The sequence below is a fragment of the Pezoporus flaviventris genome, unplaced genomic scaffold (assembly GCF_033815535.1).
Source record: "Pezoporus flaviventris isolate CSIRO_AGI_PZ_B2104156 unplaced genomic scaffold, CSIRO_AGI_Pfla_v1 ptg000007l, whole genome shotgun sequence".
In the NCBI taxonomy this organism is placed as follows: Eukaryota; Metazoa; Chordata; class Aves; order Psittaciformes; family Psittacidae; genus Pezoporus; species Pezoporus flaviventris.
In genome coordinates this window covers 71,656,474-71,682,844 of record NW_026892555.1, presented here as the reverse complement: position 1 = coordinate 71,682,844, position 26,371 = coordinate 71,656,474, and the positions used below count along the sequence as shown (strand labels likewise).

The following is a 26,371-nucleotide window of genomic DNA, read 5'->3' as shown; positions in this document are numbered from 1 at the left end:
CACCTGGCACTTCAGTAAATGCATTGATCAGGATAAACGGCTTCTAACAGCACAATCTCTAAACTGACTGTGATTTATTCTTTATATAAAGTGCTGCACTATTTTGAAAATTGACTCTTATGTTAAAAAAACCAAACCAAAACAAACAAAACAAATAAAAAAAATTCATTGATAAAATGATAATTTATTCCAGTGCGAAATTTGTTTGGTTGACATATAGCAGTCTTTTTACTATTTGCCAGTTGTGCAGTCTTCAAATGATATCTGATAGTCTAATTATGCTTTTTTTGACAGGCATCTGCAACAGTAATGAGCAACATGTGGTCCAATGCAACCTTCAGTAATACTCTAGCAGCATCTTGTCTTACAATTGTATCCTCTCTTAGAACTGCGTCTGTACAGCCTTCCATGAGATGCCAGTTACAACTGAGGATGATATTTGAAAAATGAAGCTGCACAAAGGAGGCTGTTTTTTTTTTTGTTTGTTTTTTTTTGTTTGTTTTTAATGTGGTGAATGATGGTGCTCATTAGATATACTCTAGTCATGAGCAAATGGCAATAATAAATGCTGGTATGACTCAAGATGTGCAAAAACTAGAAACATATCTAACAAGTTAGAAGATATAGTTGAAAAATAGGTTTTTAGGGCATGTGTGCTTGTTTTTTTTTTCTGTTCTTAGCAACTCTTTTCACTGCAAACATTTATATGCAATATGGTTTGGGTTGTTTCTGCTGTCTTTGACACAAGTCTAATCTACCAGAAGAGTAGACTTTGTGAAAAGTGACATTATAGTCAAGGAAACTGTAGACCAGTTGTCTTGATATTTTCATTCTTTTTTTTCCTGATACACAGTATTTTTCAAAGTTTAATGTAGTACATTATGCTACTGTCTTTCATCAAATATTCTGGCAATTAAAACTGCATTACCCTCTCCTCTTCCCCCCCCCCCCCATGATAAAAGTGATCAGAAAAACAGAAAAGCACAGCAGGCCCTCATTCTTGTAGGCAGTTACAGCAATCTAATTTTGTCAATCTCCTTGGATACCAATACTGAGAGAACACCAGGGCTTCTCCCTGAAGCTACTAAAAGCAACTTTAATTCATCTGTATTTCTGTTTGTTTTTTTCTAGTTCTTGCAAAGTGGGCAGTTCAGAAGTTCAGCTGTTGGGTCCCTAGAGTCTGTAATCAAGGCAGTGTGTAAAGAAGAATCTTCATTATTCAGCAGTGCAAACCTGTTCATCGACATGCCCAGAATCAAGAGACTCTCGGAGGATGATATGGCAAAATATGGCATTCCTGAAGACTCAAGTAAGAAAAACTATCAGAAATTGTATGTATGCATTCAGAGTTTAGAGAAGTTTTTCCTTCCTAAATGGAAATGTTTATATACCAGCTGACATCTCAGCTGACACTGTAATTCTGAGCACAAGGGTTAATCAATAGAAGTTTTATGGCTATGAGATAATTATGGATGGGACGTAAATGATTCTGTTTGTTTTCTATCTATCTTTACAAATAATAAATAAGTATATTCCTGTCTTAGAGACATATTTATTAGACTTTTTAGGGCACTTGGTATTAAAAATGTGTCTCTCAGATAAAAGATTGAGAATTTACTGCTGCATGCCTTTCTTCTGTGAGCACAAAGCTGTGGTATTATTGTGCAGTAAAATACGCAAGCCCTCTGGATAAAATGTTTTTTAGTAGTTGATGCTCCTATTCTCTTTATCAAATACCTAGAAAATCTCCTGGCTCTTTCATAATTTCACCTTTGCTCCCTTTCCTCAATACATTTGACTCGCCCTGATTAATTTTAGTAATGTTAACAACCTTGTTAGTGCCTCAGTGGCCCTGTGAGAGAATACAGTGATAGAGTATCACTAGGGAAGGATCTGTGACTGTGGATCACGACTCTCTCATCTATCAGTTTCTACAGCCAGAAAATGATTCTGGCTTGACTGATACCCTGGGGAGGGAGCCAGAGCTCTGCCCTAGCCTTCTTCACTTATGTGTGGGGGACAGCAGTAATCAGGCAGCTCTGCTTTTCTTTTCTATTTGAAGAATGGACTTAGCAGGATGGCTGATTAGGGAGATTGTTTGTGACTTAGCCTCTTTCAAAGCTGTTTAGGCTAGAAGTGCTATTTGTTTCTCGATTATTTATTTATTTATTTATTTTAATATTGTCACAACTGGAGTGTTGTAAGCCATTTTACCTCAGGACCTTGAAATACCTTTAAAGCTGTTAGTTCCAGCATTCATATGAGTGAATGAATTCTGTTTCTTTTATTTTAAAAAATTGGTAAATGAGGCAATGTAAAATCAAAGTAGAAACATTTCTAGGTGGCCACAGAAACTTAATCTGTACTCCTTCACAGTGATTAACTTGCACTTATTTTGTGTACCAGACACTTGCCAATGACTTTCTGAAAATCAGACTCAAATTAGCCAGACCTCTCGGTCTTTGGCATATTGATATTTCTGACTGACCAGCTTGAAGCCTCTTAATTCATTCGTTTAGCAATGATTGTGTTTAGTAATGATTGTTTCCTTGAGGAAAGTGAAAAATTGAACAAAGAAACACTTGTTTCTTTAACTTTTGGCAGGAGTTTACATGGTTTTGTCCTAGTTTTCGATTACGTAAAATAATTTGTCTTCCTTGAGGAGTTAATGACATTACTTAATATTTCTACACAGCACTGGAAATGGGATATTTCTAAATCCACTCATAATAAATAATAAAAAAACCCACCCCAAAACACATGAGTTGGACATAAAAATCTAAATGTTTCTGATAGTAAACTAATTGACCTTACTTGAGTGCAAGTGCAGTGGGATATCTTGTGTCTTGTAGTGGGATATTCTTTGGATCCCAGTTCTGAAGGACATGCATTCTAAAGCATTATAAACCCCACCTAATGTAGGAACATGTGTTTTTCATTAAGGAATGGAAAAGTAAACTGATTAGATTTTTCAAATCAAGAAGTTGTGCCATGCTGTTTTTCCCTTGTGCTTTTAGTAGGTTATCGCAAAATCATACAAATAAAAAAATGTGTATTTGTGAAGGAATTTCTGTATACCTACTTCTTTCTTAAGTAAGAATAGAAAACTGCAGAACAACCAAGGGTGAGGAGTAAGTCTGAATGTTTCAAAGTCACTCTTCCCTCAGCATTCGTTTTCTGGGCAGACGTTTTGTGCATCCTTCCACTCTAAAATTCACTAATGTAACTTTTAGGATAGATGGGGTTCACAGGCTGGTTTTCACAAATGTGAGAACCTCTTTAGTTTGTAATTCTTTTTTGCTTGTCTCATTGTTGTGGTTTAAGCCCAGCCGGCAACCCAGAACCACGTAGCCACTCGCTCACTCCCCACCCTTCCTTCCAAAGGGGATGGGGAGGAGAATTGAAAGAATGTAACTCCCATGGGTTGAGATAAGAACAGTCCAGTAACTAAGGTATAACACAAACCACTGCTGCTACCACCAATAATAATAATGATAAGGGAAATAACAAGGGGAGAGAACACAACCACTCACCACCTGCTGACCAATATCCAGCCTGACCCAAGCAGTGATCTAACCCCTCCAGATAACGGCCCCCAGTTTATATACTGGGCATGACGTGCTGTGATGTGGAATACCTCTTTGGCTAGTTTGGGTCAGGTGTCCTGTCTCTGCTTCCTCCCGGCTTTCTCTCCTCCCTGGCAGAGCATGAGACTCAAAAAGTTCTTGGTCAGAGTAAATGTTACTGAGCAACAACTGAAAACATCGGTGTTATCAGTGCTGTTCCCAGGCTGAAAGTCAAAACCACAGCACTGCACCTGCTACTAAGAAGGAGAAAAAATGGCTGCTACTGCTGAATCCAGGACACTCATGTTTAGAGTTCTGCATCCTCAACACTATCACAGACTGTGGTTAGATAATTCCTATTCAGGGACCCTTACTGATTGCTTGGTGGCAATTCGATGGTATTTAGCATGGTGTTATAGCAGATGCTAAATTAAGACTCAAGATTTTCTTTGAAATTAATAATAATAATAATCCAAATTTGCCATTGTTTTCTGTCTTAAATGTGAGTGAATCTCTGCTTTTGCAGCTCCATTTTGCTTGAAGCTTTATCAGGAGGTTTTGCAGTCTTCTAATGGTGCTTTGCTCTGGACTCTCCTAAAACCTTTATTGCATGGGAAGATACTGTACAATTCAAACATCAACATGATTGACCTGGTGATGAAGAAGGTGAGTATCAAAAGAAACACTATTTCTATTTATTGATTTTTGTCTTTGTACTTCATTTTAAATGTCCACTTCTTTTACAATAGGTAGGAGCAATTGGATAATTGCCTTTCAGAAAACTGGATCCACCCTGACCCCTGAGTTCTCACCTGGCTCTCGCTGTCAGCTTAATATATCTCTTATCTTTTATCCTACTTGTTACAGTGGTTTCATCTCAGTGTGAAAAGCAGAAGTTTTTTCAAAGTCCATTAAATCTTGTATAGATGGATTAAAAAGAGAATATTAGCAGAAGCAGCATGTGAATCATATTCTAGTGAGGTGTAGTATATATGTATTCCAAGTGAGCTTTTGCCCTCAACAAATGTTTCTTATGCTGAAAACTCTAGTGGGGCAGAATAAGTAGCTGTGGGGAAGGAAGGCTTCAGGAACAAAAGTCTGTTATGAGGAGTCACTGAGCTGCATTTAAAAAAAAACACCCACCCAACCAAAAAATCTGCAGTACATCCTTTTTGATTATGTTTCTAACACCAGCAATATGAGTGAGCTTCTATATGTGTGGATGCTGATGCCTTGATATTATTCAACAGTTTTACTGCCTTTGCAGTTTTGATATGGTAGCTGTTCTGTCTTTAGCATAATTATCTACAGTGAAAGAATTGTTCATGACTAGCTTTAAGGCCTCTTTAAGAGGAGGGATGATAAATTGTTTTAAGTATAGTTCTGTGTAAATTTTGCATTTATCTTGAACCTGTATATTTTTTACCCTGAATATTACTGATTGCAAGAATGGTAATTAGGTTAGTTTAAAATGTAGAAAAAGCATTACTGCTTGTATGTGTTATGACAAAAGACTGTAGCTACTTTAAATATGATAGTAACTATTTTCCATGCAAATGGAGTGTATTGTAGTATTTGGACTTGTGTTTGGGCTTTTTTTACTAACTTTTTAAAACAAAACTAAGCCAAAAAAACACATGCTAGATAGAAGATACTAGGTAACTTTATGGTTTCTGCTGTGAATCGGAAATAAGGTTTCAGTGATTCCATATTTTGCTGTTAAATAATTTTAATTTGGGCAACAGGCCATCTCCCTAGAGTTGAGCATAATTAATTTTAAATTTTTAGTCAGCCAGAAATGAAGCTGCACTTGACGCTTATAGAAGGAAGTTCTATAAAGAATGAGATGTGAGAAATGATAATTATATTCTATGTTACAATGACATTTAAAACAAGACACTTAAGACATTTCCACATTATTTTGCCAATTAATATGCTAAAATCATGTTCTTAAAGCATCTCTAAGAAAGATAAATGTCCTGCATACATTGTGTTCTCCTATGGATCTAATGAAAGCAAGGCTCTGTAATATAGTTCAGGATGAAGTTTGCTTATTTTTTTTTTGGTTGTTTTTTTTTTTTGGTTGTTTTTTTTTTTGGTTGTGTCATGGTTTAAACCCAGTCAGGTAACTCGTTCGCTCACTTCCCCCCCCCCCCTTTCTTGCCCTCCCCCTGCTCCTGGAGGGACAGAGAGGAGAATCGAAAAGAATGCAACTCCCACGGGTTGAGATAAGAACAGTTTAGTAACTAAGGTATAACACAAATCACTACTGCTACCACCAATGATAATAATGATAAAGGAAATAACAAGGGAAGAGAATACAACACCTCAGCACCAGCCGACCGATAACTTGCCCCCCCTCAGCCCGACCAAGCACCGACCGATACCTCCTCCAACCCTGCAGTCTCCCAGCCCTTCCGGCTAACTCCCAGTTACATCCTGGGCATGACGTGCTGTGGTATGGAATACCTCTTTGGTCAATTTGGGTCAGGTGTCCTGTCTCTGCTTCCTCCTGGCTTCCCCTCCTCCCTGGCAGAGCATGAGGCTCACAAAGTCCTTGGCCAAACCAAAACATCATTGTTATCAGCTCTGTTCCCGAGCTGAAAGTCAAAACACAGCACTGCACCAGCTACCAAGAAGGAGAAAAATGACTGCTACTGCTGAACCCAGGACAGGTTGTTTTGTTGCTGTTATTTGGTTGATTGTTTTTTTTTTTTAGTGCTCTGGACCAGCGCAAAGATTCTGGTAGGTGCCTCCAGCAGAGTTTCTCATTTGCTTTATGTATTCTTCGGCTCACAAAATTTTCACCGTCCTATTCAGGAATCTTTGTTAATATGCTCTCACACTTCCCCCAGACATGTAGATCTAACAAGCAAGTATGGATGTGTATCTGTTTATGTGTAAATATGCAAGTAGTAGGAGAGTTTCTTCAGCAATTTTATCATTTGTTCTATTACGGAAGTCTGTCTGCTATTGCTTGAACAGAAACAAAATTTAAATGCAAAATATTGTCCCAAGTGTCTCAAACACATCTACTAAAAAATTAGCTGCTAAAAATTACTCTGTAGCTCTTACAGAGCCAAATCTTCTACTGGAATTGGAACAGAAGTACTAATTGATTTTATACTATGTGACCACATGGCAGGTATTTAATAAAAGAAAGAATTAGAGGAGTAAAGCTAAAAAGAACATTGATGCTTGTATAGGAAGATATATTCTTTATGTTTTTCACATGGACTATTTTATATTAAGACTGTGTAGTTGATCATTCTTCAATAACTTGTGAGGTTGCTGGTTTTACCTTCTGGGAAGTCAACAGTTCTAAGGTGTAGAATAACTGACCACCAGATAGAGCCTGTAGTGCTAACAGAGCAAAAAAGTTCAGTGGCAACTGGCATCTGGGAGTTCAAAGACAGTGTGTGATGTCTTTGATCCTTGCTTTTACTACTGAACTTTTTGCCACTGAGCTGATCTTATGAAAGCATTTCTTATTTCAAAAGAGTCTCAGAGTTGATCTTATATTCAGGCAATCACATTAGAACAACTTCGTGCTATTCTTTGCAATTGAAACAGTCAAAGAATATATATATATAAGGAAAATATATAATTGGCAAGACAACTGAGAATGAAAGAAAGAAAACTAGCAAATTAATTAATTTCAGTTTCCTGGCTTTTGTCTAGTATAATTATAAAAATTGATAGTGAATTGAGTAATTTCTTATTCTAATCTTACATATCCTGTCTGGCTCTTCATAAGCACACTTGACTTGTCAGCCTCTTAAAAGATGTCATTATAAAAGCAGTTCGATAAGCTTAAAATACCATTTTTATTCTTACATCATGAGGAGGCTTAGACATATTCAATCCATGACCAAAGTTGATACTCTAATTTAATCAAAGGCAATATCCAGCCTAGATGTTATGAAGAATATTTATTTTAATGGATCTTCATTGATTAGAGAGAACTTGATGAGAATTTCTATTAAGCATCAAAGTCCAGCTGGTCATTAGCATACAAACTCACAGGAGTTGCTTAACCATGTAAGATTAAACATTCTTCTTGCCTTAGGTTCTGATTTCTGGTGTAATCAGTAAAGGTTGTATAGAGAAGAACTGGAGAATCAGTAAAGTGATATTCCCCCAGATACTGTCCCGGCTTCCCAAACCTTAAGGATCAGGCTTGCCAGGAGTGGATTGTTATAATTTGTCCACTTGCATTTTCAGCTTATATAAACTCTTAGTATTCACAGTGTCTTTGATGAGGTGCTCCGTGTCAACTGCCTCTTCTTTGCTTGTTCAACTTCAGCAGAGGCAACTTCTTTTTTAAAATCCTTTCTATCTCCCAACTATGTTTATTTCTTTTATTTACTTCCACTACTACTCTTTATTTTAATTTATTATTATTATAGCAAATTTAAAATTTGCTTAGTATGGATTTCAGAATTATTAGTCTGTATTCCTCTGGTTCCCCTAGCATCTTTCCTATGAATAGCATTGCATTTGTAATTTTCCACTTCCCTGATAACAAATTATTTTTAATCAAGAGGTTACACTACAAAGAATTCTTCAAACATTTAATCCTTGAGTGCTCCTAGAGTTCTTGGCTAGATGGTATCTTTTCCTGGAAACTACTTATTGTTCATTTTGTTAAACTTTATGACCTTTTAAAATTATGCTTCAATTTGAGACATTCTCTAAAGTCCTCTCCGTGTGGAAGGCTTCTCATTTTAAACAATCCCCTTTTTTTTTCTGAGTCTTTCTTCTGTTATTTGGAGATAATTTTTCTTTTTTTTTTTTTAAAGGGAAGTGGAATGGGGAATCTCACAGAAGTTAAATGCATAATTTTTTTCAGGAAAATTAAAATATTTGCAAAGGACCCTTTGGGGCCTTCTATGCTACAAACAAGAAGAAATAATCACCACAAATTGTTTTCCCATGTTGTGCTAGGAGTAGTATTTTGCAAGAGTGAATTAAAATGCTAAGGCAAAAAATTGTGTACTTTCAATAGGACTTACTGCAAAGTGTGGTCCAAATTGAAGTTTACAATTCATTGTTCAGACCATGCTTCCAGCTTTCACTTTTGTTACATATTTAGTCACAGTAGTTTGAAGGAAAGATCCATAAGGTCTGCAAATGCTTTCTTTTGAGTATGTCCTAACTGTTTTCTTTTTAATATCTTTCTGAAACACGTCTGTGGTTGTGTGAAAGAGATATTGTAAAATAGAGGTCTTTATAATACTTCAAGTAGGAAATATCCATGCTGCAGGGAGCCTTTAATTTGCTTGGTATTCAGAGATTGCAGGAAATACTTTTCTTAAGTAGAAAAAAAGAAAACATGGATATCCTTAGTGATGATTATCAAAGTTAAATGGAAAAGAGTTGCAGAAGATCTTAAGTGTGACAGTTTTTCTTTTTTCTTAAGATTTGCTGCGCACAGTTTTTATATCATTGGTCTTCATGTATTGTTTTTCCAGGCTAATTTCACTTTTAGTTTTGTGGAAAACTTGAAGACTTATTCTGAGACATGGCTTAGGATGTCTGAGGTTTTTAAAACCAGTGGAAATGTCCTCACAGTCTCACACCTGCAGGTTGGTGAACTGGGGTGGCTTCCTATTTTCTGGTTATTTTCTTTGTAATGTAGAAAGGTTTTCTGCGCATGTAAAACTAATCTAATCTAAGCCATCTAATCGGCTTCAGGTTTAAAAATTGCTGAAAAGGAGGCAGTTTAGCTTTAGCTTATGAGCCTACAATGTGGTACTGAGAAAATTCTGAGATGAAAATAGTTAAAACCGGTATTACCTCACTATGTCCGGTATTACCAGGCAACGGGGAAATAAATAGGTACACCTACAAGATTTATACACTTATTTATGGAAATTGTTTGCTTATCACTTGCTTTTTCCAAAAGTGTGTGTAGCTGATAAAAAAATAGATGTGAGAAAAATATTGACTGAAAAAAAAAAAGAGAGTAATTTCATTACTGGGATTTTTCCAATCCTACATATTTGTGTCCTTTTTTCCCCTAATAAAATTTAGTTTTACCATGTTTGACTTGTGAAAACATGCATGGGAACACTTTGGGAAAATAAGAGCAGTCCTGTCATGGTCCATACATATCAATTGAACTGTTATGTAAGTTCGTTTAAGGAATGATGCTAATAATCATGCATTAGACTTGCAGATGCCAGGATGCTCTTGTAGAGCTAATGATTTTTTCCCACTTAGAACTTGATGAATGAGGTAAAGAAGTTAAAATAATGTAAAAGAAACTCTCAAATGCCATTTTTTTAAAGGTGTTTTTTTACTACTGTTAAAGCTAATAGTATAAAGGGCCAAAAGTCTTGCATGAGAGGAAAATGGGTTTCTGTCCTAGCAGACTTGCAAGGACATTAAAATGGACTCACAGCTGAAGTATTGGCAGTAAAGGAGGACAGGGATGTAAGCAATGGAGAGTATATATTCTGCTGTTTACTTGAAATGTGTGGAGTCAGACTTTTAAGAGGAGAAGACATGGAGAGGCTAAGTGACTTCTCCAGTGTTATGCAGGAAATCTCAGTAATGGAATTAAACATGAATGTATATGTATATTTTATATTTCTTTAAAGAAGACAAACCTGATGTAATATCTAAGACTTTTCATTTTAGGAAGCACTGCAAAGCAATTTCATAAAGCACTTCGTAGAAAGTCATTTGGATATTGACATGGAAAAACTCCTTAAAAAAATGCAAGTATATGGTATGTACATAAAAGTACATGTACTGAGTACCCTTATTAAACTTGAACTTAGAACTGTTCAGTTGAAATTGAATGTTTTGCCTACTTAAATGATACTAAAGTAACAGACTTTAAATTATCTTGTTGAGTTAGTATCAAATATTTCTAGTTTTTTTTCTTGTGAGTGATTGGATAATTTTCATTTCAAAATACTGAAAGACTGGAAAAATCTGGTAACAATCTAGAGGTGGCAAACTGTCATGCGAGAGTTATAAACATAGTAGCCATACTTAAAAGCAGGGAGGGAGAAGACTCATGTAGCAACAGTTCCATTAGGTAGTAGTAAATTTTGAAAGGAATATATATACTTTAAATGGAAATAAATAGAAAAATAGTCTGGATACACATTTAATCAAAAGCTGTCTGTATCTTTTTTTTTTTTTCTTCTTTTATTGAGAATTAGGTGTCTGTGGTATCGTTGAGCCTTAGTAAAGCCTGAGATACAGTTACAATGAGGGAGCACCAAGACTGGGCTCAGGTTAGAGAATTACCAGAGTCAGACCCAGCCCTGGGATTGGGCAGGTGGGACTATTAGGGTGATGTTGGGGCCAAGACAGGTAGGGGTCTGGGCCGAGATCAGCAGGACCATGGACAGATCCACAGCCAGGCTGTGACGTGATGAGAACTAGAGCCTAGGGCAGACCCAGCCAAAGCTCTGTGCAGCTTTGATGGGAAAGGGGATTATGCTGGAAATTTAAGTTACTTAGAGATTTTATGAGATTTTAATAACTGAAAAACTCCAGTATGTCCTGCTGTCAGTAGGGTAGGTGCATGATAATTAAAATGGTTGCTGGTATGTGCCAGAAGGAACTGTCCATACAAAAGCAGTCTAAAGTAATTTAAGAAATGCTCATGATTTTGAGGACCAGAAAGAAAAAAAAGTGGGAAAAATGTAATAACAGAGAGTGTGACATCATGTACAAAGGAAGCTTTAATTGAAACTCATCTTGATTTGAAGGCTATGTTTGAAGGCTAGGACTAACTGCTCACACTTTCACTAAGAAAAATGGCAAATGATATCCCAAATTCAATCCAGAAAGTAAGAATCCGGGCTCAGTATTGTCCTTAGGCAAGGGACTAAAGCTTGAACCTTCTGTCTCTCTGGAAGATTTACTTAAACACTGAACTGGTGCTGAGTATGGGTCAGTCATATCTCACCCCTCATGGTGAAGCTGGTTTACAATACAACTAAAAAAGCTCCACAGAATCACACAATTGGAAAAGAGGGAGGAAAGAGCAAGTCTCTTAACCTTCAAGGCCTGCTGAAAAATAGCTGTCTCTGTATTAGTTGAGTAATACATGAATTTTATTTGTTGGATCTAACACTGGGAACTTCATGGGTTATGGGCAAACAGTATGTCATTAAATAGATATCAAGATCTCTGGAGTTACCAGGTACTTCTTCCATGTTGCAGACATCATCAGAGAAATCTGTGTATGTGTTTCTCAAGCTGCAGCTCATTAGCAGAGCTAAGAACTTTTGACAATGTGTAATAAATGGTTCATAGTTTTGGTGGTGAATACAGGAAATTATTTAAGTACAATGGCTATGAAACTAGAATTTCTTTATTTTAATGGAACACAGTCAATAAAATTAACATCATATAAAAAGTAAAAATCAATATGAGCTATAGATCACAATAGCATTTATGCCTTTGTGAAGTTGATCTGTCCAAAGTGCCAGAGCACTCTTCTGCAGTTACACTTTGATACATTTCTTTTTACAGATTTGCTTTGTCATTTTGCTTTTTGAAAAAAATGGCTAAGCCCTTTTATTATGTACATTTTTTATATTTTTTGTTCATTTTATTAGTCTATAATCACTTGCAGCTGTTACTATAAAACTCTTATGGTTTCTAAAAGTTCATTGCTCTCATATTGCATCAGCTTCTTAGTCCTGTAATTATTTTGCTTGGATCCAATAAAGTCTTAAATGTATTCATATATGTTATTGGTTTTACAACACACAATCTGATTAATTCCATCCAAAGCTCGGATTTTCTAAAATCATGTGATCTGTGTGATTATATATTTTGCCTTCTATGTAACTAAAGCAAATTTTCCCTTGGTTTATTGCATCTACACTTGCTTAAGCTGATTTCCAATTAAGCTGAAATCCAAGGTGCTTATGTTTGTATGTTTTTTTACTTCTCTACAATTTTATAAATTGCTAAGGGTCTTAGAAACATGCTATTCACCCTATTACTCCTGCTGCAAAGTCTTGTGAACACAGAGGATTGATAGCAGAAAATAAGACATATAGAGTCAATATTTGGTGCTGTTTTTCTTCAACCCATGAATTCACCCTGTCATTGCTTGCCTGTCTAGGCTATCTAGTCTAGCGTTCCAGACTATCAGTTCCTCTACATTTTCTTCTTACAATCTTAATCCTTTCTCACTGTTAATCTTGTCTTTTCTTCAGACTGCTCCATGTATTTTTCCATTTATCTGCCTTCCTTTTGTAATATTTCCTGTGCTGATGCTTAATAACACCTATGATCCAGGGTTTGTCTGTCACCACTGTAATCAAATGCGGTCACCATCCATCCTTTTTAAATCCTGTATCTTCAAGTGAGTCCTGAAAAATTTAAGATGGAAACTTATGTTGGATGCTTTTGTATTTTATTTTTTGCATTGTATTTTACCTGAGAAAATCAGGCATTTCTATCAAATCAAAATGAGTTAAGATTGTTTCTAGATTATGCTATTCTGGTTATTCTCTCGAACAATGATATAGCACTATCTTTACATTTTCTATCAATGGGTGAATATCTGAATTTCTCCAAAATTTCAGTGGTTTTGGAAGTCATGCTTTGGTTGAGGTACACATTCCTCCTGGATCCATAGATAAGATCAAAGTCTGAATGGAGGAGTTGTAGGCTTTTCTTGCATGTTTATGCCTTATATATAAACAGGGTGCTTGAAATATTTACAATGCCAAAGACAGAATAACTGGCCAATACATTACTGAATGAAAGAGATGGATCTCTGTTGTGATGATCAAAGTACAGTAACTCACTAGTATCTGTGGGAGTAGTTATGGAAAGATAAGGAAATGTAAGAAGTCCTACAGCTTCACAGGCATTGTCTCTTTCTAGAACTTTGCTGGAATTTGTTACATTTTTGTTGCTATGAAATTGAAGGAAAATGTAGCTGAGGACTTCCAAAAGCTATTGAAACATGAGCTACAGCTCCACAAGTTCACATTATAATTCTTATGCTTCAAAAATTTCTTCCTTTTTTAAATAAAAAAGTTATTTACTCTTATAGGATGTGCAAGTGAGAACAAACATTTCTGGTCTGCACATTAAAACTGAGGAAATCCAATTTTGTTTCCTTATCTTAGAAACTATGATGAAAAAGATGCTTAACAGCTCAGCAAGTAAACAGATTGACCTGTTGTCACAGCTTCTAGTAAATATATCTTCCTGTGTGTTATTGGACCGCTTCCAGGCTTTTGACTCTGTTGAGAAATTGGAGGAGAAGGCTCATGAGCTCATGCAGCAAAATAATTTATTGGCTAGTAAGTACCTTAGTTAAAATGTATATCGATGGAAAACATCAGACTTTTTAACTGTTGTCTATGTTTATTATAAGGTAGGTTAAGCTTTACACTATTTCAGAATATTTATTAAACCACATACAATACATGAAACATAAAGCACATTTACCTTAGGGGTATTCCCCAACATTTGAATGCTGTAATATATGTTGTAAAGGCTAATTATGTTATTTTAATGGTCAAGCTGCTAAGTGAATCCTTGTGGTCTGTCATTTCCAAAAAAAAAAAAACAACAAACAAACAGCAAATGTTTAAAGTAGAATAAAAAAATCTGAAATATGCAGGATACTGAGTAAACTTGACTACTTATTATGACAAAATAATCTAATTTACATACTTTTGAATTTTAACATTTATATTTTTTCTTTACAAAAAGGAGAAAAGGATTTTTTCGGTAAGGTTTACTCCTAAACCAACATCGTAGAGAAATTAGCTTGTTTATTCAGAGTAAATGAGTTCTTAAGCTATAGATGTATTTCTTTTCTTCCTTTGGATTGTACTCTCTATCCTTTTTCTGCATTGTATCCTTATTACTGAGAATTAATTAATTGTTCAAAAGAGTTCAAAAAACAAGACTGTTTTTCTTATTACCACACCTTCTCCTTTTGCATAAAATGCTTTAAGTTGCATGTAGCCTTCCCAAATGAGAGCCCAATTTAAGCCTATATAAAGTGTGCCACATCTTTTTCCCCTTTTCCCCCTGTTGTTTTGTTGTTTTGTGTTTTTTTTTCTTAGACTCCTGTAAGTACACAACAGAAGGCATGTCAAAGCAGTTGTAGAGAATGAAACTACTCAGTCTGGAATCGTATGTTTGTTACACAATCTGGTAATGACAGCCCTCAATCCATGTAAAACCAGCAGGCCATAACATGAGATAAGGGGAATTTCTCAGGACTGCTTAGTAGGAAGTGAAATTTCCCCTTCAAGAGAAGAAACAAACAGATACCTGCTGGCCCTCAGAAAATCAAATTGTCAAATTCTAAATCTGTTTTGTTTCTGCTTGCATAGAGAACGGTCATATGCTAGCATAAGCCAAGATATTTTTTGGTAGTTTTTTCATTACTGTGGCCTTACAGTCTCTTCATATGCTTGAAGAGGGAAGATGGCATTTTAAGGGGTCAAATGTGTCCAACACATCAATATTACGTGCTCAGATATAAGCATACATTCCTTTACACAGTAAGACATGAAACTAAAGTGGAATTTTTCTTACTTGGTTTGTTTGTAGTCTTTAAAGCCTTCATAACCTCTTGAAATATCTTAGGAAATTAAATGTTTGCATAAGTGAGAAAATGAGATTTTTTTCCAGTGAAAAAAGATAAAATCTTTATAGCAGACTAGAGTATTCTATATCATATTATCTTCCAGAGAGCCAGGTGCTGATTAAAATACCTTTTCCCTTTTTTAAGGGAAAGAGGTCAACATTTCACATTCATCAAGGAGTCCTAAAAAGTCTGGGTCATCAGAAAAAATATGTAAACAATTTGCTGTGTTCAACATCATTTTCCCAATTACAGATTAAGCTTTCATCTGCCTTTTTTTGCTTTCTTAATTTCATACAGAGCTAGAGAAAATAAACATGCAAATTCTGCTATGTTAAAACAAAAGTATTATAATTGGCTCAGAAATTAAAAATGAGGAAATTTTAGTGATTTGGTACTGTTTCCTTTGTCACCCACTTCTGTGAGCTGTTATCTTTTCATCAACAAATTTTATGGCTGCTGCTTTCACTTTGGAATTGAGATCGGTCATCAAAAAGGGGTTAAATCTGAATACAAAGAGAATAAACTGCAGTAAAAACCCCCAAGCAAATCACAGAAGGATTTTCTCTGTTAAGAATGCTTATTGCAAACCCATTTATCATGTGAATTTTTTTTTTTTACATTTCATAATCATGAATCTTATAAAATGTAAATTTCTAAGAAACCTACCATTTTTGTGTTGCAAGGTAATGAAATCTGCCCTGACAGGTGAATGTAGCCTACTATCACATGAGAATTGGCCGTGAGTTAGCTATGTAAATAGCATAAATCATATAAGCTTGGATGCGAAGTTCCTTTTCTTCTTGTGTCAGGTATCATCTTTGATACGCCAAAGAATAAGATGCAAGATTCTAGCAATCTCCTACCACGACACATTTCATATACAATTAGAACCAGCATTCTCTATAGCATGAGGACGGATTTGATTAAAAACCCAGTGTGGAAATCCCATCCCCAGAAGTTACCAGCTGATGGGTTTAAATACAACCATATCTTTATCCCTCTTCAAGACATGATTGAAAGGGCAATTGTTTCAGCACAGACTGGGACAGATACCTCAGAGCCAGACATTCAGGTGCAAGCCATGCCTTACCCTTGTCATACCAGTGATCTGTAAGTAAACCCTCAGCTTTTTATTTCAATATATTATCTTTATTAAATTAATGCTAGAGGACTTTGGAAGCCACTAGGTCTTTGTAGTGGGTGACTGTATATCTCAGTACAGGATTGAACCAATACCAGAATATCACAGCATAGCAAATGTTGTTTAACAGTTGTGACCACAACACATTATACAACATCTGTCTGGCAAATGACCCCTTAAGAGCTGTTTGCAACTATACTATGTAGTAATCTGCTGGGCAGAGACTCTGTCAACATATTGTGCAACTAACTTAAATTATGCTAAGAAACCACTTTCCATCCTCAATTTCCCTATATGCAAACTGTGAATTGGTCCCTGGTATGTGTTGAAATGCAACATAAAATTGGTGAAAGAAAAAGTGTAGGATTGTTCTTTGTAAAACAATCAAAACATCCTGAGCATTAGAATTTAAAATTATTTGGTGGTAATATAACTGTTAAAGTGGAGCAAATGTAGACTGGCTCATGTTATTCTTTACTGTTCAAATATATTACTTTACCATAGACACAAATCTGAATTCTGTTTGACTTTGGAGCCCTAAAGAGTGATTACATTAGTTGTATTGTTGACAAATATTGATATAATATTATAGTAACAATACATATGTTTGGCTTGTTACATGAAAAACCAGAACAAGTCTTATTGCTCATGTCAGACATTCTTTTGTGCATACTTTGAGAATACTTTTCACATGTTAACATTCTCCTAAAAAATATTTTAACTTTTCGGGTAACAACTCTGCATGTATGTTTTCATAGATTCTTGAACAATATAGGATTCTTTTTCCCACTTATGATGATGTTAACATGGATGGTTTCAGTTGCTGGCATGGTTCGCAGACTGGTTTATGAAAGAGAAATTCATCTTGAAGAGGTAAGAGGCAGATTACTGCCTGAAAATAAAATTTATTTATTAAAGCCTACTGAAATACAAAACGTAAACTTTGAGGTACTTTTATGTACTCATAACCCAGCTGGCTTTGCTTTTGTTTATTTCCTCTGGGCTGTAGGTTCTAGTTCTAGGTGCCAACAGAGATTCACAACACTGAGCATCAGTCCTTTTGGTATGCAAATATTGTCCCTGAGACAAAAAGCAAGGAGCAAAAGATTCATAAAAGTTGAAGCTGGAAAATGTTTGGGAAAAGCCCTTGTTATCAGAATGTTTTTTATATTGGATTGATTTGCTATATGTAGTCTACAGTGATAAAACTTCCTAAACCAGACAAAAAATTTGCCACATACTGCGTAACTGTCAGAAATATAAGGGAGGATGACATAGAAAAAATTACATAATTATTTGCTTATATTGCCAGCTAGTCTTAGGAGATGCTGAGCATATGGAAGGATGAGGTTTTATGATACATTTTCTGTATGGCTAAATATACTCTTTTTGGAGGAATTATACTGGTTGTATGCTGGAGTAAGCCTTATTTAATTTGGGAAATTATCTAATTTCTCTAAACTTTCTGTTGTAAGATAGGCCTTTTTAATGCTCTAAACTATAAAATCAACTTTATTAAGTTAATTTTGTTCATCTTATGAAAAAAAGCTTCAGAAATAGTATTAGCTTGTTTCCAAAAGCATTATTATTTGTTTTTTTTTGTTGTTTTTTTTGTTTGTTTGTTTTTAAAGAAGAGGAACAGAAGGGGTAGCCCAGAAAAGGGAAAAGAGAGCAGTCATTTAAGGAGAAGACGACATCCTCTGGGGAGCTGGGGTTGTCTTGGTGGCAACATGTTTTGCTGAAATTAAAAAAAAAGCAAATATACACAGAGAAGATTTGTTTCCTAACTTTAACTCTCTTTGCTATATTGTCTTGCAGTATATGAAGACAATGGGTGTACATCCAGCCATTCATTTCTTTGCTTGGTTTCTGGAAAATGTAACTGTGCTCACAATAAGCAGCTGTGCTCTGGCCATCATTTTAAAAGCAAGTGGTATCTTTGCTTATAGCAATGGCTTCCTCATCTTCCTTTTTCTCATGGACTTTGGAGTTACAGTTATTATGTTAAGCTATTTTTGGGGAGTATTTTTTAGCAGTGCTGATACAGCAGCTCTTTGCGCCAGCCTTGTATATATGATCAGTTTTTTACCCTACATAGTTTTACTGGTCTTGCAGAACCAGCTGAGTTTCACCATCCAGATTATAATGGTAAATATTTCTTTTCCTTTTCCAATTTTTCTTCTCCAAACATCCTGTAGATTTCCACAGTTTTGAAACTGTAGATTATAATTTACTTATTTTTCCCAGGTTTATATCTGCTTTGTTTCACTGGAAGCAAGTCACATGAATAGATATCCTATGGAGAAAGTGTTTTGGATGTAGAATGGAATAAAAAATAAATTTTCAGGGAAATTTTACAAAACTGGGGAAAGAAGCAACCTCAAGGAAGATGCATTTCTCATGCTCATGAGTTCTCTTTATGTTTTGACTTAAAAATATGTGTTATGGTAATGTACCTTCAAGCACACCTGATGATATGCATCTCCTGAAAGTCATTGTTTGAAGGAAAAATAGTAATTGATTCTCTGTTGAGTATAACTGGAGATTAGATCAGAAATTTGTCTAGTGTCTATCTAGCTATACAGTCTGCAGTATATGTTTCTTTGGCATTGGTTCTTCCATGCCATTTCCTGTTTTATGAATGCCATTGGCTGTTTAATGTCTTTGTGCTATCTTAACACACTGTATCTACAACTGGGATATCAAATATCACCATCATACAATGAAAACCATATTTCACAAGTTATATGCTATTAAAAAAAAGGACACTTTTTCAGTGTCAGTAGGTTAAATAAAATATCTTGATTCTTTGCATAAGACTGTAGATTTCGGGAATAAATAGGCAGGGTTGAATTTTTTGTTGTTGTTGTTGTTGCTTTTTTTCTGCTCCTTTGGGCCACAGAGAGGGAAAAGTACACATCAGAAACCTTGCACTCTTCAAAATCAGTTATTTCAAAATAACTCTTCAGATATCCTGCATTTACTGAAAATCAGATGCAACAGCATGTAAAAAGGGCAATAATTTTGGAGAGGGGACATGCCACTAAGTGAGGTGGTGAAATCTTAGGAACCTAAGACACAGGGACCCAGTTGATGGGAATTAACACAAACTTTTCTGTACAAAAATGTAATCCATGCCAGTAACGATTTTGAATTATTATTTTTTTAGTAGCAGCCTATGTCACAGTTCTTTCTTCAGAGAGCTAGCAGTCTGTATTACTTTTTTGTCAGAAACCTTACTTAATTTCATTAATTAAAATATGAGATAAAATGAACGATTTCAGATCACTTTCAGACTGCAGAATTTTATCACTGAGTTATGCTTATCAATTTTAGTAATGTTTTGGATCTCCCCATCAGCCTTCCTTCATGAGCTCACCAGTGTTTTTCCACTGACTATCAGTTGCAGTTCCTTGTTGTTCTACATCACTAACTTGCTCATTTTCCATATGTACTTTTGCAATACAGCATGACTATGTTCCATTTTTGGAAGTCAAATATTATTCTCTTGCACAAATTGCTGTCTCAGTATATAGTACTCAGTGCACATGTTTTTTCTGCCTCTGTCTCTTTTTGAGTTCTGGTCTTACAAAAACGAGTAGGATGACTGATGTTTTCACAGAAAGTACATTCCTTTGCATGCTTTTACCGTGTTAGACATTATATGCTTTTAGTATGTGATATATTTATGATGATCTACAACCTCTTATAGAGTTAAATAATGCTTTCCAATTTTAATAGCTAGGTGATGGAGCTCTTTAAAATTGAGCAAATACTACTACAGTATGTGGAGGAGTATTGCTAAAATATAAAAGAAAACAATGACCATTCACTCACATGAAAGAAACCTCTATATGTTTTGTGCTTGCTTTTAGTGTCACAAGATACTTTATTTCATGGAACATGTTAATGATGTGTTTTATTGATGTTTGCATCCTCTTTCTCTGTTGTTGTAGTGTCTTCTTTCTACAACTGCCTTTGGGCAAGGAGTATTTTTCATTACATTCTTTGAGGGCCAAGAAACAGGTAAGGTCTCTGGTTAGAAGAAAAGCTCTAGGCAGACAAGACCCAGTAGTCTCCCCTCATCTAACAGGCCAGCCCTTTCATCACAGAATTTTAATGAAGTTGGTTAAGCATGACTTCCTCCCAGTGAAGCTATGCTGACTATTCCTGATGATATTGTCCTTAATGTGCCCGGAAATCGTTTCCAGGATTAGTTGCTCCATCACCTTCCCAAGGAATGTGGTGAGGCTGACTGGCCTGTAGTTCCCTGGGTCCTTGTTCTTCAAGTGATATTTGTTTCTTTTGGTCTTCAGCCATGTCTCCTAGTTGCCATGATCAATCAAAGATTCAGTGGCCTTGCAATAGCATCTGCCAGGTCCCTTATTTCTTTTGGGTGCATCCCATCAGGGTTCAGAGACTTATGTATGTGCAGTTTGCCTAAGTATTCCCTAATCTGATCCTCTTTCACCAATGGTACATCATCCTTGGTCTCTGGGACCTGGGATTTCTGCAAGCTTGAGTGCAGTGGAAAAATCCCTGCTGAGCTACTGTGCAGGTGCAGAAATGCTTGAAAACACCCTATTATGTTTAAATGTCAGGAAGAGAAAAATGTTTGGAAACTGGCTAAATGTTCTAACAGGTTGTTATATGTTTTAACATGGTGATCACTACTATCTCCAAGCTAAGAGCTGTCCCTGTTGTAGCTGCTTTTAGAAAAGTGATGAGTGAATGTCTGGGCCCTTGATAAATATCTACGAAGGATGTCATTTATGTATCTAAATATATAAAGGGATGCAATCCTTTTTTTACTACTTTGAGAAGATCAACATTGAGAGAGTGGATGCTCCAAACCATTAGGCATTGAAAAGGTATCATTATGGTACAAGAGTTGTTAAGAGTGGAAGAGACAGTTGCAGAAAATATTACTTAAATTTCTCACCGGACTCTTCATCAAAATTAGTCATCTTTATTGGAGAAAGAGCAAAATATGGTTTGTTTTGTTTTGGTTGTTTACAATTTGGTTACTTTTCCATTTAGCAATATGGTAGCTTTCTGTAGTACTAGTGTTTTGCGCCTCCTTTCATCCTTTCATGTCTTCTGCAATGTAATAATTTTATGACGCAATTTCTCAAGGAGTTTGTTTCAGTTTACCTCTGAATACAGTCAGTGCACACAAATATTTCCTTAGTTAGAATTCAGATTTACATTTTCAGATTTAGCACTGTAGAAATTACTTTAAACTTTGTGCAACCTATTTCTTGATAATATCAGCACAATGGTGTAAAGCCTGATTCATTGAAGAGATCAGCGCTCCATTTTATCAATTGTTTTTAGTTTTGCCAAATTAAGGGCCAGCTAAAACTTCACAAACAGCTCTTTCTACAACAACTTCTCTGTGTTTCCCCAGCAGCAGTGTCACCTGCTGTTCTAAACAGCAGCTTGAAAAAGCATAGCAATTCATTTCTATTCATTAGGATTGCTATGATTAACTGTGGTCTTTTTTGTGTCAGTGTTTAAATACCCAGAAATGTGTGATGTTGATGTGTTTGTGATCTTTAATGCTCTACTGATTTAGCTTTGACCTTTAAAAAATCATTATTATTACTCTTACTACCAGGAATTCAGTGGAATAATATGCACCAGGAAGTGGCACAAGGAGGATGCATGACCTTTGGATGGCTGTGCTGGATGATGCTCTTCGACTCCATTTTATATTCTGTAGGTGGCTGGTATTTCAGCAATATTATTCCTGGTAAGATTATGGTGTTGTTTTTATTTCATGTTTTTGAAGAAGTTATTGAATGGATTTATAGAATGGGTTTCCCTCATTGTATGCAACCAAACCAAAACCTGACCTTTTCATGAATTAAGTTTCTGATGGGCAAAACTGACATTACCTTTAGGGACTTGGTGAGTCTTCCTACATACATAAATGTTGCGTAGTGCTAACACATGGACTAGAATTTATAGCCAGGCAAAAAATACCTTCTGTTAGCTTGTAGGGATGACTAATATTTGAAAGACTTAGTAGTTGTTGGTACCTCACAGTAACAGAGCTCAGTCTAGTAGCAAAACTTCCCATGAAAAGGGTAACTCAGTACTCATGCTGAAACCCATGAAGAACAATGTGTTTTCAGATCACAAAGACTTCAGACTGCCTGGTGACTGTATCTTGCTCTCTGTCAGTCCACAGACCACTGCATAAAGAAAACTAATTAACTTAGAATATTAAGAAATATATTTTCAGCAAGTAGTTTTTTTCCATTAACCAAGTTTTATGAGTATTATTGAGTTGGTTGATGCATTTTTAGTCATAGCCTAATGCCTCACTAGCTATTTGAAATTTCCTTTTCTTTTGATTTTGCAAGTCACCTTTTCTTCCAGCTACTCTGCATTTGTTTTAAAATATAAAAATATAAAAGTAATTTTGCCTTGAAAGACAGGAGTATGTGGAACATACAACTGAATTTTACAAACTTTGGCTAAAATTGACACCTGCCCTTCAGTGTCAATGAAATGCAACTCCAAACACACGAGAGTGTATTGTATGATTGGTAAGTGAAGCTTGGAAAGACTGGGCAATGCAATTTAGGTTGTGTGTAGGAGCATATTTTTTCCCTTTCTGTTTTCATGCTACAATAAATGTTTTTTATGCTGGCTGATTTGCTTAAATTGTGTAGGTATTAGTGAGAGAAAAATCTTTAATTATTGCTGCAATGGATTATTATTATAGTAAAAATAAAGATGTTTGCTTTGGCAGGCCATTTGGTGCCTTCTCATTCCTCTAGGTTACAAGAATATATTAGGCTGTGCCTATATATTGTTAAGTCTATGATTCTGTTGCACTTTAAGGCTCATCTGGAGATTAGGTAAAACGCAGTATCACTGAGGATTGATTATTTTATGGCAGGATCTGGTGTTTTGGCCAAATGACTTTTTTTCACTTCACTAACATTTGTTAAGTGCAGCAAAGAGTTTGAGCTGATTAAATGGCCTAACTAGGTCTTTTAAGTAGTGATAGGACCTTAGTAGTCTACAAATATGAAATCACTACAAATTTTGCAACAGCTTCTATCATGATTATCATCTAGGAAAATCTGGATTAAAGAACCGATGGTATTTTCCCTTTACTGTTTCCTACTGGAAGAACCTATGTGGTGCAGAGAAGAGGAAGAGACATTTTCTGAATTCTAATATGTTTTTCTTCAATGAAAACTTCCAAGACAAAGGTTTGTGGTCATTTTAACAACAGCTCTTTTCCAGATGCTGTGCTGATTTTTATCAACCTGCTTTTGTCATTGCTTGGTACATATATCGTATTCTGTGTTTAGATCTTGTCCCTTTCTATCCTCTATTATGTAGTGTATACTATGAATATTATATACTAAATGTTAATTGAGCTGCCACCTGTAATGCTTGACTCATTCAATGAAAACTACTGTACACAACTATTTAATAAAACTCTTTGAAGAATGTAAAATAAGTATCTCTAAAGTTCCTCCTGTTGCAGTGTATTGCCTCTTTGCCTTAGTAGGATCTTCTGAAGTTCCTTGGACCCTTTCATACTCTTACTGAATCTGACAAAGGTACTTTATTAACTCGCCCCTCCATTCCAGTTTGATTCTCTTCCTTTACTGTCTAAACTTAAAATTGGTCATTAAAGGGACAAACCCATATTCATAAACAAACCAATCCTTGAAATACTTTTAACTTATAATTTGATTATATATTTTTATGTATTTTTATATAAAGCATGTCTCTTTCTTGGTAACATTTGTTTTTTATCTAATTTAATTATACATGATTTTATTACATAAATTAGAATCATAAACTATAAACATCATATATAAATATGTAATTTATGTATTTTGATACATTCTATCAAGTATTCTCATCTCAAAAGATTTTGTATTTGCAATAAGTTAAAATATTAAATATTAATAATATATTTATGGGGCTGATGATTGACTGTGCTCATGTTTAGAGAGTAGTTCCAACCTTTCATCCTGACACAGAAAGGAAGTCAGCTTAATCTGTGTCATATGGTCATCTCAGGTTACAGGGCTTGTTACCTCACAGAGAAATGCTGGATATCTACCTGCATTGAAGACCTTGAATGATGTTTAGATTAGATTGTTGCTCTGAATCATTTTGCAAAGAGATCTGGTTTACTTTATTGACTGAGGGCATTTAAAGAGGATTACCTGGCTATGACTGTTAACGTTATGTAATGTAATGTGCCTGAAAATGGATGGAATATAAGGAGTAGTTCGTATACTTAAGGGAATAAAACAATGGTTCAAGCAATGTTATTATAAGTGTTTATTCATGGAATCATAGAATCCTAGTTAGGGTTGGAAAGGACCTTAAGATCATCTAGTTCCAACCCCCCCTGACATGGGCAGAGACACCTCCCACTAAACCATGTCACCCAAGGCTCCGTCCAACGTGGCCTCGAACACTGCCAGCGATGGAGCATTCACAACTTCCTGGAGGAGCCCATTCCAGTTCCTCACCACCGTTACAGTAAAGAACTTCTTCCTTATATCCAATCTAAACTTCCCCTGTTTAAGTTTTAACCTGTTACCCCTTGTCCTGTCACTACAGTCCCTAATGAAGAGTCCCTCCCCAGCATCCTTATAGGCCCCCTTCAGATACTGGAAGGCTGCTATGAGGTCTCCACGCAGCCTTCTCTTCTCCAGGCTGAACAGCCCCAACTTTCCCAACCTATCATCTTCATACAGGAGGTGCTCCAGTCCCCTGATCATCCTTGTGGCCCTCCTCTGAACTTGTTCCAATAGCTCCCTGTCGTTTTTATGTTGAGGACAACAGAAATGTGCGCAATACTCTAGGTGAGGTCTCACGAGAGCAGAGTAGAGGGGCAGGATCAGCTCCTGCTGGTCAGGCTCCTTTTGATGCAGCCCAGGATACGGTTGGCTTTCTGGGCTGCGAACGCAAGCTGCTGGCTCATGTTAAGTTACTCATCTACTAGAAATAAAAGATAACTATTTTATGACTCGATAGAGACATATGTGGACATGCATAGAACTTGTTGATTTAATTGCTTTTTAAAACTGCAAATAAGCCAAATTCTTAGCAAATATTAACAGGCATAGTATCTTTGATTTCAGTGGAGTTTATGTCCATTTAGACCATCAGATGCAAGTTTTGGTAAATGTTATCAGGGATTCAGCTAAATTGTTATTTCATGTATACACACAATTGTATCTTTAGATTCAGCAGCCCTCTTGATCTGCTTTTCTTTCCCATACAGACCCAGCACCTCCAATTTGCAAATGCCCTTGCATCGAAGAAGCTACTATTGGTGTCATGCTACTGTCTCTCACCAAAGAGCACATGGATGGCAAGAAGGCTGCAATTAAAGATCTCAGCCTTGCTTTCCACAGAGGTCAGATAACAGCACTCTTGGGACCTAATGGAGCTGGCAAGACAACAATTATGTAAGTAAGTCTGCTGTTCAGTGCTATTACACTCCTCTCTGATCTCTGCTATGCTTTCTCACTTCAAAATATTTGTGAATTCTTTCCTATGTCTTTTTTTTTCTTTTCCTCCCCAAATAAATATTTAATAAACTCTCCAAAGCATATGGGAAGCGAAGGCTATATGTCTACAACAAAAGCAATGTAATGAGTAAAGAACCGAGTCCTCTGTGCCACTGAAACATGATGTAATAGTTCAGGGGCAGCTTAAGTAGGAGCTGAACACATTTAGTTGTGGAGTTAAACGCATCTCAGGAAAGTGGTTTTTTGGCATTCTTTTCTGGCATTCCATGTGTACTCCTATCATACACAGAGTGTGATGGGGGTTTTGTGGTTTGTTACTAGAGGTTGCAAGGGACTTCTTTCTCGGCAGTTAACCAGAAACAAAAATAACAAAATGAAAATGACATTTAAAAATTTCTGAAGTAAGAACTCTATATATTTCTACCTTTATGTTAACTATAATCAGCTTTAATAAAACCAGCGATGCAGAATGGGACCCAATCTAGACTTAGTCCTCAGCTAGAATACACACTTGAAAAAGGAAACAATGGTCTGT

The 26,371-nt window shown here is 35.9% G+C and overlaps 1 protein-coding gene across 5 annotated transcripts in view; it reads left to right on the top strand.

Annotated features, from left to right (window-relative positions):
- The window catches only part of ABCA13 (ATP binding cassette subfamily A member 13), a 169,075-nt gene that overhangs the window by 44,864 nt on the left and 97,840 nt on the right, over positions 1-26,371 (top strand). For 4 of the 5 annotated variants that reach the window (XR_009742647.1, XM_061449170.1, XM_061449171.1 and 1 more), the window contains 12 exons: positions 1,132-1,309; positions 4,093-4,232; positions 9,041-9,154; positions 10,212-10,302; positions 13,688-13,864; positions 15,978-16,278; positions 17,068-17,182; positions 18,128-18,457; positions 20,266-20,335; positions 21,930-22,064; positions 23,404-23,541; positions 25,587-25,773. Coding sequence is in view for 4 of the 5 variants with exons in the window: in XM_061449170.1 (XP_061305154.1) it covers positions 1,132-1,309; positions 4,093-4,232; positions 9,041-9,154; positions 10,212-10,302; positions 13,688-13,864; positions 15,978-16,278; positions 17,068-17,182; positions 18,128-18,457; positions 20,266-20,335; positions 21,930-22,064; positions 23,404-23,541; positions 25,587-25,773 (1,976 nt within the window). In the remaining variant the exon portion in view is untranslated. The remainder of the gene's footprint in view (positions 1-1,131; positions 1,310-4,092; positions 4,233-9,040; positions 9,155-10,211; positions 10,303-13,687; positions 13,865-15,977; positions 16,279-17,067; positions 17,183-18,127; positions 18,458-20,265; positions 20,336-21,929; positions 22,065-23,403; positions 23,542-25,586; positions 25,774-26,371) is intronic. The other variant, XM_061449173.1, reaches the window with a different exon arrangement.